This window comes from Tenrec ecaudatus, chromosome 10 (assembly GCF_050624435.1).
Source record: "Tenrec ecaudatus isolate mTenEca1 chromosome 10, mTenEca1.hap1, whole genome shotgun sequence".
In the NCBI taxonomy this organism is placed as follows: domain Eukaryota; kingdom Metazoa; phylum Chordata; class Mammalia; order Afrosoricida; family Tenrecidae; genus Tenrec; species Tenrec ecaudatus.
In genome coordinates this window covers 141,337,064-141,349,536 of record NC_134539.1, presented here as the reverse complement: position 1 = coordinate 141,349,536, position 12,473 = coordinate 141,337,064, and the positions used below count along the sequence as shown (strand labels likewise).

Sequence of the window (12,473 nt, the reverse complement as noted above, 5' to 3'; positions counted from 1 at the left end):
GTTTGGTTTTCTGAATCTATCAGCCAAAAGTAGGGTCTTAATCTTATAGTCGCTGAGTTGACTTACTATAAATTTCATTCTAGCCCCAAAGGTTACATGTTTAACTCCTTCTGTCGGTTGTTTTCAAACTCGAGTGTGCATCAGACTCTTCAGTGCTGTGAATTACCTGATAAGGTCCTTATAGCCGTAGTCTTTGAAATTCGACCAAATGACTAGATAGGACTGTGCATGTCACGGGTTAATAAACTTCTCCAATCCTGATGCTGAATTCTTTTACATACAACCCAGCTTCTCTAATTCTTTTTTCATCATACAGATTGAATAAGTAAGATGATAGGCTACAACCCTGACACACCCCTTTCCTGATTTTAAACCATGCGGTGTTCCTTTGATCTGTTTGCACAACTGCCTCTGGATCCATGTACAAGTTTGCACGAGCACAATGAAATGTTCTGGAATTCCCATTCTCCTTAACGTGATTCATAGTTTGTTATGGCCCACATAATCAAATGCCTTTCCATAGTCAATAAAATAGATGGTTGAACTCCAGCCTCAGATTTTCTGATTTGCTAGGTTATGGGTGAGGCCTAAGACTTTTCATTTCTAACAAGTTCTCAGATGACATTTGCTAGATATGGCTGGGGCCCAAAACTTTTTATGTCTAACAAGTTCTCAAATGATATGGATTCTACTGGTTCTGGGACCACACTTTGAAACCCCTTGTCTTAAATGAAAGCTGGACATTGAAACCATCTTATAAGTAATTTGCCATTATACTTTCTTTTAATTATTTTGTACTTCCTGCAAACAAAAAGAAATATGCCTTCTGTTGTGTGGCGGTGCTACAATTACTAAGTAAACCTTTTTAAAAATCCCAACTCGGGAGGGAGCTGATACTAAGGGCTCAATAGAAAATAAATGTTTAGGAAAAAAATGACAACATATGTATAAATATGCTTGATACAAATGATGTATGGATTGTTATGAGAGCTGTAAGAGCTCCCAATAAAATGATATTTTAATAAAACAAACAATAAAATAAAGCCCAACTCTAAGAGCAGTAATCAACCTACTCATTTTGAGAATGTTATTATTCAAGCCTAAAGAACTGGATTGAATTTCGACATTAGCTTTAGTCCCCACTCTGTAACATTCGGGAACATGATTGTTCTTTGAGGAAATGACTATTTTTCCTCGCCCAAATGAAACAAATAACACAGGAAGCACTGAGCTGCCTTCAGCCAGTTTGGTGTTTTTTTTAGACGCATTTTTCATGCACTATTGCACAACTCAAGCAGGGAGGCGGCTAGAAAGTTAGAAAGGCACTTTAGTAATTGCAACCAGGAATATGTAGCAAGAACAAAAAGTCTATCTTACAATAAGGGATGTTCTAGGAATATCCGCGAGGTAAAGACCTGACTCCTATGTGGCAACCTGTCATCCAGAAGTCAGGATTGTTTTAAGTTTCCCATTATTGTCCACAGACTGGCAGAAATAATCTCCAAAAGAGCTGGGCAAATAGCTCATTTGGGCTGTGTTGTGTGGTATTAAAATGCTATTTGTCTGTTCTTCTAACATGACACCAAGATTGGCTATATGCTATCTTACGATTACAGCTCCCAATTGACAGATAAGACTGTTCTTCAAGGCTGATACATCTCATTCCTGAAGCTTACACAGGATTCCCAGGGAGGTTTCCTTCCTCTGGATACACTTTCACACCCCTTTGATATTGTTTCTTCATATAAACCACCCGCGTAAAGAAAATGTCCCACTATTACTCTCATGAATCCTGTCTCCACAGCAAACACCTGTATTTGGGTTCTAAACTCCTTGTGTGTGTGATCCTCTCTGCCCCTCTGCATATATCTCCCATACTCTCTGCTGTCAAGTCAATGGAACACAAAGCAACCCTATAGGACTTATTAGAACGTCTCCATAGGGTTTCTAAGACTGTCCGTGGTTTTGAGAGCAGGCAGCCTCATCTTCCTCCTGCAGAGTAGCTGCTAACATTAAACCACAGGCCCTGTGATTGGGAGCCCAATGCTTAACCCACTGTGTCACCAGAGCTCCTTCCAACCATCGTTAGGAGCTCCATGAATGAGCCAGTGGCTGTCATTTGCTCCATTCTTAATTCCATGGTTTATTCTTAATGATTTCACATGGATACCACGTACAAGCTCCAGCTACTTTTCTTGAAGTCCTTTTCCCTAACATGCAGACACAAATATGTGCAAATAAGGAATGAGAGCTAAGTGGAGCTCAGATGTCACATCAGGAGATGTAACTGCTAACAGAAATGGAGGAGGGGTTTTGAGAGACCGAGGAAACTAAGGCTTTTTCACTGAGAAAGGTGATATAGAATGACATCTGCTCTGGCCAAAGCCAAATCGCTCACATCTCCCAGCTGAGAAACAGCAGCAACCGCCTGTAGAATCTTGAGGCTGTCTGGCTGATATCACAGTAAGCTCTAAAACCTTAGAATGCTGGTATTGTGCTTGGGTGTCTTTGAGTATTCCAACTCAGCTGCCCTAGAGGCCAGGCTAGAACTTCCCCAGAGGCTGCAATCCTGACAGGAGCAGGTCGCCAGGTCTCTTCTCCGGCAGAGCCACGGAGGGGTTCAAATCACCAACATTTCACATAGCAGCAGGACTCCTTTTGAGTCTTAGAGTCTTAGGCTCTGGATACTGAAAGAGACTCTTCAAGATCAATTCAAGTTCATCCTGCCAACGAGAAAGCGAAACCTCAGAAAGCGCGTGGCCTCAACTGATGTTCAAGACTGCCTCATGACAATACCAAGATCGGAAAGAATGCAGATCTTCTGTGCCGCAGAATACCGCCTGGTGATGGAGGTATTGCTAGGAGTAAAAGGAACAACCCATTTCCCTCCTCTTCAGGAAAGGCCCCACATGTCCGTATGTCCGTCCTCAATGGCTTCCAGGCAGAACCCTTCCAGGTCCATTGGCTGTGCAGCAGCAGCTCACTCTGAATGATGCCAGGTAGCAGTGTGTCTATCCAGCCCAAGTCTGTCATTGTTATGGCCCCCCTTCCTTGATTATCAAATAAAAGCACAAACAGAATTGTATTTACAAACAGATGGACTTGTACACATGTTCTTTTATATTAAACAAGTCTTTTCATGGTTTCAGATGTGGCAACAATAAGATAAAATGGCACTTGTGGCCTCTCAGATTTTGAAGATGGAGTTAAAATGAGGTCCATAGGACAATGGGTCACACATGCTGACACACAACTGGCCCATCATTCCACCCTGGCACTTGGGCCCAGCAGGCTCAGAGATCCATAAGCATGGATCTTTCAGATGACACCCAGGAGGTAGATAAATGCCATTATCCCCATGGATGGATGTAGTACACTGAGGCACAGGGGTAGGTGTGCAGGGGTGCCTTGGGCAGGGGGAAGAAGATATGAAGGGTCAGGGCCAGACATTGGGCTCTAACCGTAAGCACTTGGTCTTCAGAGAGATCTTCAGGACACAGCAAACGTGTACAGCAGTGAGAATGCAGAAGAAGGAGGTAAGGTGCTGGTGCTGGTCTCAGAGTAACACACTTCTAAGTGAACGTCCAGGTTCATGCGAGAGCTCTCACCGAGGCAAGCCCGAAAGTTGTGACTGTGAACGGGTAGGTCCTGGTCAGACATGACCCCCCTCCTCCCCGGGAGCCTTGCCAACCTCACTCCCAATAAGTCACAGAGTTAGGTAGCAAGGGCTCCTCTTATAGGCTAAACTGAGGTGACGCAGAAGATACAAGCAACCTGGTGGCTCAGCAATCCCGACTCCTTCAACCTGAGAGAAGAGAAAGCGATTGCGCTCCAGATGTCACATCAGGTGCAAAGCCCAGTAGTTTCCACCATAGCTTCTGAGAGGCAGGCCCAAGGACCAGACCCACTCATCTTCTGGGCAGAGCCGAGGCTTGGCGTTCCTTCCTCGGGAATGAGATGCCTCAGTGCCAGCCTTCTCTTCAGGGAGAATGGTCCAACAAGGAAAGTTGGCATTGCACTGAAGTAAAGAACACCTGCTCGGCCACATGGGTCACCCTCAAGTTAGGCAGGAAGAATTCCTGGAGGAGCCATTCTGAGGACAAGGGCTGGGGAGCTCCCATTACCGGGGACATATCACAAGTTTTCAATTACATGTGCCCACACACATCACGGTCATACACACGCACAGACCGTCACGCATCCACATACATTCTTCCACCCCACCCTACTTCAAGCCCCACAGATACGGTCCTCTGTAAACACAATGGGAGAGACTCCCCCAATCCTGGGAGACTGGTAGTGATCTGAGGACAATGCTGGTTATGAACTGCCCCGGTAGGTGATGTTGGTGAAGGTGGATGTAGCCTCTTTAAACAGTGGGTTGTTGGCCTGAGGAGAGAACAGAGAAGTGCCTTACAACGAATTCCTCCATTCTTTCTGCCCTGAAGGTTTATATTTCCATTTGAGAAGCTTGCCTAAGACATCCTTCGCTAAGCTACACCATCAGTGGAATAGCTCCTTGCTCGGTTTACCCACACATTAGCTCTTAGAATGGGAATGAATAAGAAATAAGAGAAAGGAAGATGAGCTTGAAGCCATTGTGTCACTGTCAAAAAAAGGGATTAACCTTAACGGGTGGAGAGAAACTGATGGAGCCAGACCTCTGGAGCCGAAGGAGCCACGAGGAGACCCCTGCCAGTGCTGAGATGCTTACACCACCACTGGATCCACAAGCTTCCCCCACCCACTGGCCTGTCATATTCCTGCATTCAGCACCATTGCATGTGTTTCGTGAGTCTGAAGAGGATTGTATAGTTTGGGATCAAACATACGGGCTAATATCAGACTTATGGACTTGATTTGGACTGGGCTGGGATGTTTTCAATTACAATTACACTTTATATAAAGCTCTTTCTTATACACATCTGACTGTCTCTATGAATTTGTTTCTCTGGTCTACCAAGACTAACACATGAGCCTACTATCCTGAGTATCGATACTGCTTCTACTTTAGGGTCTAGAATCAAAACTCCCAGCCCAGCCTCTTACCGTGTCCCATTTTGCCCTCGCTCGTTCTTCCTCAAATTTAGCAAACTCCTTCCGGTCATGGATGGTGATGAGGAGCTTCCAGATGAGCAGAGTAGCAAGGCCGATCAGCAGAATGGCTCCCATCACAGAAAGCAGGACCACCAGGATATCAGGACCCTTGGGACAGTCTATGAGGAAAGACACAGAGCAGGCGCTTGTGAATGAAGCAAAAACTGCTTGAACAGACTGAAAACAAGGTCTGCTTGACAAAGAACTACAGTTCTGCAAAGGTCTCTGACAGAAACAGGATGGTCTTCGGTATTTTTTTTAATGGAAAAAAAATAAGTGATATTGAAGCCAGCACCAGTTTGTCCTTAAGTGGTTTAAATCAGAGATGATGAGTTGGTCACCCATGGGCTGAATCCAGACTATACTCAAGTGTTGCTTCACACAAGTGCCTATTTTATATTTATAAACATATACACATGCACACACATATAATATTTTGAACAATGAGAAAACTTGCTCCCCAAATTTCATATTTTTCTTTGGCATCTTTTTTTTTAAAAGGAAGAGCTAAAAGCACAAAGCCAACATTCTTCCTGCAGAGCAGCGATCGTCCAGAGCTGAGCATCGGCTGCTTTTTGGGTTCTCTCATTTTCCCATCTTCACCACTCTGTATGTTTCCCCTAAAACCAAGGCCAAGTGTGACTTGTCATTGTATTATGCTACTGTAGACTTTGACGTCAGTCTGCCTGGGTTTGAAGTCTAGATTTCTCTTCTCCGTGACCTTGAGTAAAGTATTTAACCTTTCTGGGTAGTTCTCCTGGTTGTCTTTTTTAAATGGGGGAAGCAATAGCCCTGACCTCAAAAGTTTGTTTTAAGAATAATCAAGTTAACTATTTAAAAAAAAAACAGAACAATGCCTGGCACAGAGCAAGCACTCAATAATTACCAGTTGCCATTACTATTGAAAAGAACCCTGATGCCGTTGCGTAAGCATTGGACTGCTAACTACAAGGTTGGTGGTTCAAACCCATCAGCCACTGTACAGGAGAGAGACAAAACCTTCCATGGGTTTTTTGTTTGGGGTATTCTTACTGTTAGGATACCCAGCCATTTTCACTTATGTATGCACCTACTGAGTCCTATAGGGTTCAGATATTTATATCCCTGAGTCTTGGGAACGCAATGAGCTTTTTAACATCCCCAGAGATCAAGAGCCTAACACAATATTTTGGGTCCTTTCCCAAAGTATTTAGTCATATAAAATCCTAACCCTATGAAGAGCCAACATCCTGTTCAACCCCCGTCACCAGCCAAGACAGACAGAGGTGCCTCATTGCTCTGAAGGCCGACTCTGAGTATGCTCATCATTGAGGGCTCTGCTTCCCGTAAGCCACAGGTGTTTCCTGGGTGACCTCACTCAGGTGACTCCTCGGGTGTTATGTAACTGGGTGTTTGTCTCTGTGGGGATGGGTCAGTCTGGAGAAGGAGTTGCATTCACTTACCACACTGTCTGCCTTCTTCCGTAAACATACACCCTGTCCTCACCGCGCACCATGCAAAAACAACCACAACCACAAACACGACTTGGCTATATCCCAACCCACCAAATAACAACCTCTGTCTATAATTAAAGAAGAGCCGAGAGAAAGACTGTGAGGCCCCAGGGTCCCATGCCTAGGAGTGAAGGGCCTGGATTCTGGGAAAGGCAATTATATATTCTCTGGCAGATGGGGGTAGGAATGACTCTCAACCCTCAAAGTGAAACTCCCTTAAGTCCACTTGTTGGTTGGCCAGGACAGGTAGAATGCCAGGAAGACTAGCTGGAGGGGGCAGGAGTGGTTGGGATTTGTTCATCGCTTAACCATCTGCCCTGAAAGGATTTGATGACAGTCTTCCTGAAAGCAGAAGACATGATCAGATGGTGGCTAATGGTAAGGACCCATGGAGGGGGGTGGAGGGAGGTGTTAAGGGTTACCCAAGGACAGTGATGTCTACGCAGGATTGGAAGATTTAGCAAACAAAAGTACAGCACACCTAGTTACATTTCAATTTCACATAAATAACTTTTTAGTAAGTATGTATGAACTATTGCTTGGGGCATACTGTGTTTTTTTTCTGGTAGCCCTACCTAGGAGTAGTGGGGGACCAGTTCAGGGTAGCCCATTTCACAGGGGCTAAAACTGTGCCTGGCCAATACCTCCTCCTTTGGCAGAGCTCTTTGTACTTCCCTACAGGGACACGGCCCTTCCAAAGGAGCCTCTACAAGGACAGGCGTTGGCGAAGGAGAAGGGAATCATTTCCTCCACACTTGGGGCTCTCTGGACAGGCTAAGGGAAAGAGAGAAGAGCCTGGAAGAACAAGGTAGCTCTGTGTAAATTATGGGGTTCTGGATCTCTGATCCCTCGCCTTATGTGGAGGAAGGGGTCCACTGAGAATAAGCCAGGAAAGAAAATGCCCACCCTGGGCTTATGGGTACCAATCCAGGTGATGATCGCCTTGTTCTTCACAACTTCAAGTAGTGTATTCCAGGCTAAGAAGAGGAAGGCAAATCATTTTGGTAAGTGATCCAGTAAGATCACCAGCAAAGAGAAGTATAACAAAGAGACGTAGTAATGTTAACCCCCAAAGCAAAGACATACGACCTTTCTGAAATAAGAAGAGGCACAGGTACAGATAGGGAGGTGTGAGGAAATCTGTGAAAATGCATTGTTGGTACAGGTGAGAAAGGGTCGGGGAACTTGCTGTCAGATTAATCCACATCCTCTCCCGACAGATATCTACGCACTCACATCCTCCCCATGTCAGGTTTCCCTTGAGTCACTAAATAAAACTAAGGCCGATGCCCTTGCTTGACCTTCCTTCTCCTCTGTAAATGGTGAGCCCACTTTGAATGATGAGCAATACCCCAAACACACAACATTCTCCTTTCTCCCAAAGAGACAGCCGATAGATACCTTAAAGGACAAGCCCTTCTCTACCCAGGTGCGCGGCGAAGTGGCTCCTCCGGCCTTTTCCACCTCCCTTTTCTATGCATCGTCTTCCTTCCTCAAGCAGCCAGAAGTCTCCTAACAAATTCCAGGATGAGGTAAGCATACCTGCCCTAATTCGGCCTGTTATTGAATCATTCAAGAACCACCTATTAAAAAACGTCTTCTCTGTATACGACTGAGCGAAGCATGACGATACAATAATAAGACAAACACAGCCCCTGCTTTCCTAGGGCTCATTATCTACTGCGGGGCACAGGGCCTTATACAAGCAATTAAGGTATGGATGAAGATCCTACCGACAGCTGGTCTGGGAATCGCACAGAAGCACAAATCCTGGAATTTTTCACGAGAACCTTGGTCTACATGATGGCTTGAAGAAATTGCTACAGCTACAAAGACTATCAAGAGACAAATGAGCCGCCTCTGCTTTCAGAGTTTGGGCCTCATCCCCTCCACGCCCCGCCCCCCCGGCCGTGGCACTTCTCTCACTCCAGTGCTGTCATTTGTGTTCCTCTCTCTCCCGTGGCCTGGACATGCCATTTCTGCCGTATTCTATGCCCAGCACCTAGCACAGCACCCGGCAGATAAGTACTCAGAAGTATTTGCTAATGATTCAGATATTAATCTGCCGTTCGGGGGAAAGAAAGGAAATGAAGGCTGTAGGGAAGCAAGAACCCCTGTGCCGGATGCTAACAAGCCGTGGACACATGGGCTCGCCCTGCTTCCAGAGAACCCGGAAAGCAAGTGCTGTCTTGAAGTGCCACCATCCATCGTATGTCCTGTGGTGAACAGTCAATGCCTTTATCCACATCTGGCCTTCATCGACAATATGCTCTGGGCGCTCATTTCATTTTCAATAGAGCAGATGCCTTAAGTCAGCGGTTCTCAACCTGTGGGTTGCGTGACCCCTTTGGGGGGGTCAAAGGACCCTTTCACAGGGGTCGCCCAATTCATAACAGTAGCAAGATTACAGTGATGAAGTAGCAATGAAAATAATTTCATGATGGGGTGGGGTGTCACCACATGAGAAACTGTATGAAAGGGTCACGGCATTAGGAAGGTTGAAAACCACTGCCTTAGGCAGAAGTTGTAGAACTCAAATTTCTTCTTGACAATGTCATCTTGGAAATGCCAAGGTATAGTTTTTGTTCCATACTTAGCTTTCTCCTTTCCTAACCCACCTGCGCTATCTATCTATCTATCTATCAATCTTCATCTTATCTCTGTCTGTCTCCTCAATTAACAAATCACGACCTTGTGAAGACTTATGTTTACACAGGACCCCTTATTCACACAACAGGCCCTCATTTATCACTTGTAAGGTCAGCAGTTCAAGGCCAACAGACGCTCCTTGGGAGAAAGATGAGGCTGCATGTAAAGATTTACAGCCTCCGCAACACCATGTAGGGACAGCATGAGTCCGAAGCAGCTCGGTGGCAGTAGGCTTGGTTTCATCGGGCAGAACAGGTTTGACCTGGCATATGAACAGGTGATGGGAGGACATTACTCCTGAGAATTGTTTCCCCATTTATGAGCCCTCAGGCTTCACACACCTGGCTCTTCGACCACATACAGGATGGACTTTCCACTGGCATCTTCATAATACTGGAATCTGACCACGCAGTCATCCTCATTCTTGTAGGTACAATTCACTGCATCCTTGCCAGTGTCCCCTAGGGGGAAAGGGACATGAAGAGATAAAAAATTAGTCATTCATTGGAAGATGGGCTCACTTCCTCAAAAGCATCAGTCATAAGACTTATTGGGAAAAAATAGATAGATAGATAGATAGATAGATAGATAGATAGATAGATATAGAAATAGATAGATATCAGGGAATCCCATGCATTAGGTAAGAAACCTCTATTTCAGATGGCTTGTGTGCCTGACAATTGCCTCCAGATGACCCTCATTGATGAATATCTGCCCCTTTGTAAACCCATTTTGGTTCTTCTTCCTTCGTCTGGAAGGAACATGACATGATATTTTCAAATGGGTTTAAAGCCTAGCTCTACCATCTACCAGATGTGTGATCTTGGGTAAATTCCCTGACCCTCAATGAGTCTTTCTTCATTGATAAAAGGAAAACAATACCCTCACTTTGCAGGGTTAGTGAGGATCAAATTACATAAATTCAACAGCACCTAACACAGTGGGTAGGAGTCCTGGTGACATAGTGGTTATGCATTGGGCTGCTAAGGGCAAGGTCAACAGTTTGAAACCACCAGTTGTGCCACAGGAGAAAGACAAGGCTTTCTACTCCTGTAAAGAGTCTCAGAAACCCACAAGGGCAGTTCCACCCTGTCCTGTAGGGTCACTATGACTCAGAATGACTCAGTGTCGGTGGGTTTGGTTTGAACACAGTGGGTAAGCAAGCCGGGTAACACACTGATTTGCAAACTACAACATCAGCATTTCAAACCCACCAGTCACTGAAGAAGAACGTTGGCACCTTCTGGGTCTATAAAGCCTTTGACAGTTTCTGAAACTTAAAGGGACAGTTCGACTCTGTCCTATAGCATCACTATGAGTCAGATTCAACTCCACAGCAGTAATTGTTTTTGGTTTCATTTTTTTACACAGTAGATACCTCCTCTATCTTATCTCTCTCATCTTGCTCAAAGATTCTTCATAGCTTCCATACTCAGATGTATAGAAGGGGCTTCAAAATGTTCCTGGAAATTTTCCATTAGAGTTTAGTGACATTATCCATGAATATTTTGAAGTCCCCTCCTGGATCTCTCATTCCTGCTTCTGATCCAGTGTACCCCTGCAGAACTGTCTTCCCTGCAGCTCCCATTACATTTCCTGGGCTTTATTTCCTCTCAAACACTTGTTATTAACTCTAAAACTTGTTATTCTGCCGGTGAAAGAGTGGGTTATCCTTCACCAGCTGCATAATGCTCTGCACTCATAAGTCAGTATGGATAAAACTGACATACAAGGAGATTGAGCTGATGTACCACGGTCACACAGCAAACAGGGGATGCAGCAGGGCTAAAATATGAATTTCGAAGTGCATCCTACAGGCCTGAACTCAAAAGGCCAGTTGCTTACAATATTCAATAACCCAATGGTATTCTAGCACAGTGGAAAGAGTAAGGATTTATGTGTGGTTTCTAAACAATTTTGGGGGAATTGGGTGAAGGTTCATAAACAGCTCATCAGTCTTATATTCAACAATCCCGGTACATCTTGTTTCATCTCATTCTCCCAAAGTATCAGCACTTATTCTGCTTTCTCTCTGTATTTCTTATTTCCATAGCTCCTTCTTTCCTGACCCTCTCAACTCCCTCTTTGAATAAAACTGCTCTTTGGATCTTAAATGGTTCGGTAGTCAACCAGCCACAGGGGCGAATTCGGTTCCAGGCCAAAAGGATGACTCCCGCCAATGTCTCAAGGATCCCACCTGTCTAGAGACCAACTCACTTATAGTACCTATATGATCGAGATCATAAAATGCCATCCATCTCCCAGCAGCATCTCCCCTCGGAGCTAATCATAGCAAGCCTACTCTTTGCCAGAAGACAAAATGCCCCTTCAAACTCCATGCTCAAATGGCCACCCTCCACGGTCATTTGTGATATATCCAAAGGATCCAGGGATCTGGTACTTTTCCATAAAACTCCTGCACAGGAGCTGACTGGTTATGTCTTACCGTGCCTCTCTTTGAAAATGTGTTTTCTATCTTTTTGGGCGATTGTTATCTTGGGAGAGATTGCCATCTGAACCCAGGTAACGGCATCAAGCTGTGCTGACAGCAGCAGAACCCACTTCCTTTAAAGTCAAAATAAAGCCCCAAAAAATATTCCACCAAGAGTTACACCCCCCATTATTTGTATTTCTACCTTGTCCCAGACGGGGCTCCAGACAGCCACAGGGTATTTAGGAGACACATTTTGCACTTCATCTTAACCAAAACACCAAGAAGCGATAGGATAGACATTTTGGTGACAAATCCCTAAGAGTGAAGGTTTCCTTCCAAACCTGCAAAGCTACGTGCCTGAGCATTGCTTAACCCCAAACGGGTGCTTATGAGATGCTATTAGCCTAGCAAGTTCCAATGATGACTGTCATGAGTCATCATTTCCCAGCTATCCCCTCAGTCTCTTCATCTGACCTGCCTTTCCTTGGGGAAGTGGGACTCGGGGGCCTGATATACATCTTTAGAAGTCATTTTCAAGGTCTGGTAGCATCTATGGACTCCGGCAGGGAAAAGAGTAAGGGGTGCTGAACCATTAGTCGGGGTGCACGAGGACTTCCAGGGACATTCGCTTTTGTTAAGTGCCTGCTGTGCCTCAGGCCAGAAGCCCTGGAGATGTAGTGGTTCTGAGCTGAGCTGTGATCCCAAAGGTCCCAAGTTCAAAACCACCAGCTGTTCTGTAAACAGTTACCGGTCTCAGAAACTCACAGGAGTATAGAACCTTGGCCTACAGGGTCACTATG

The 12,473-nt window shown here is 45.1% G+C and overlaps 1 protein-coding gene across 1 annotated transcript in view; it reads right to left on the bottom strand.

Annotated features, from left to right (window-relative positions):
• Positions 1 to 3,099: 3,099 nt before the first annotated feature.
• Positions 3,100 to 12,473, bottom strand: part of ITGB3 (integrin subunit beta 3) — a 60,591-nt gene continuing 51,217 nt past the window's right edge. Inside the window, exons 13-15 of the mRNA XM_075562024.1 lie at positions 9,581 to 9,700; positions 5,050 to 5,216; positions 3,100 to 4,389 (exon numbers count right to left, since the gene is read on the bottom strand). Of these exons, the coding sequence (XP_075418139.1) occupies positions 4,321 to 4,389; positions 5,050 to 5,216; positions 9,581 to 9,700 (356 nt within the window). The 3' untranslated portion in view covers positions 3,100 to 4,320. The remainder of the gene's footprint in view (positions 4,390 to 5,049; positions 5,217 to 9,580; positions 9,701 to 12,473) is intronic.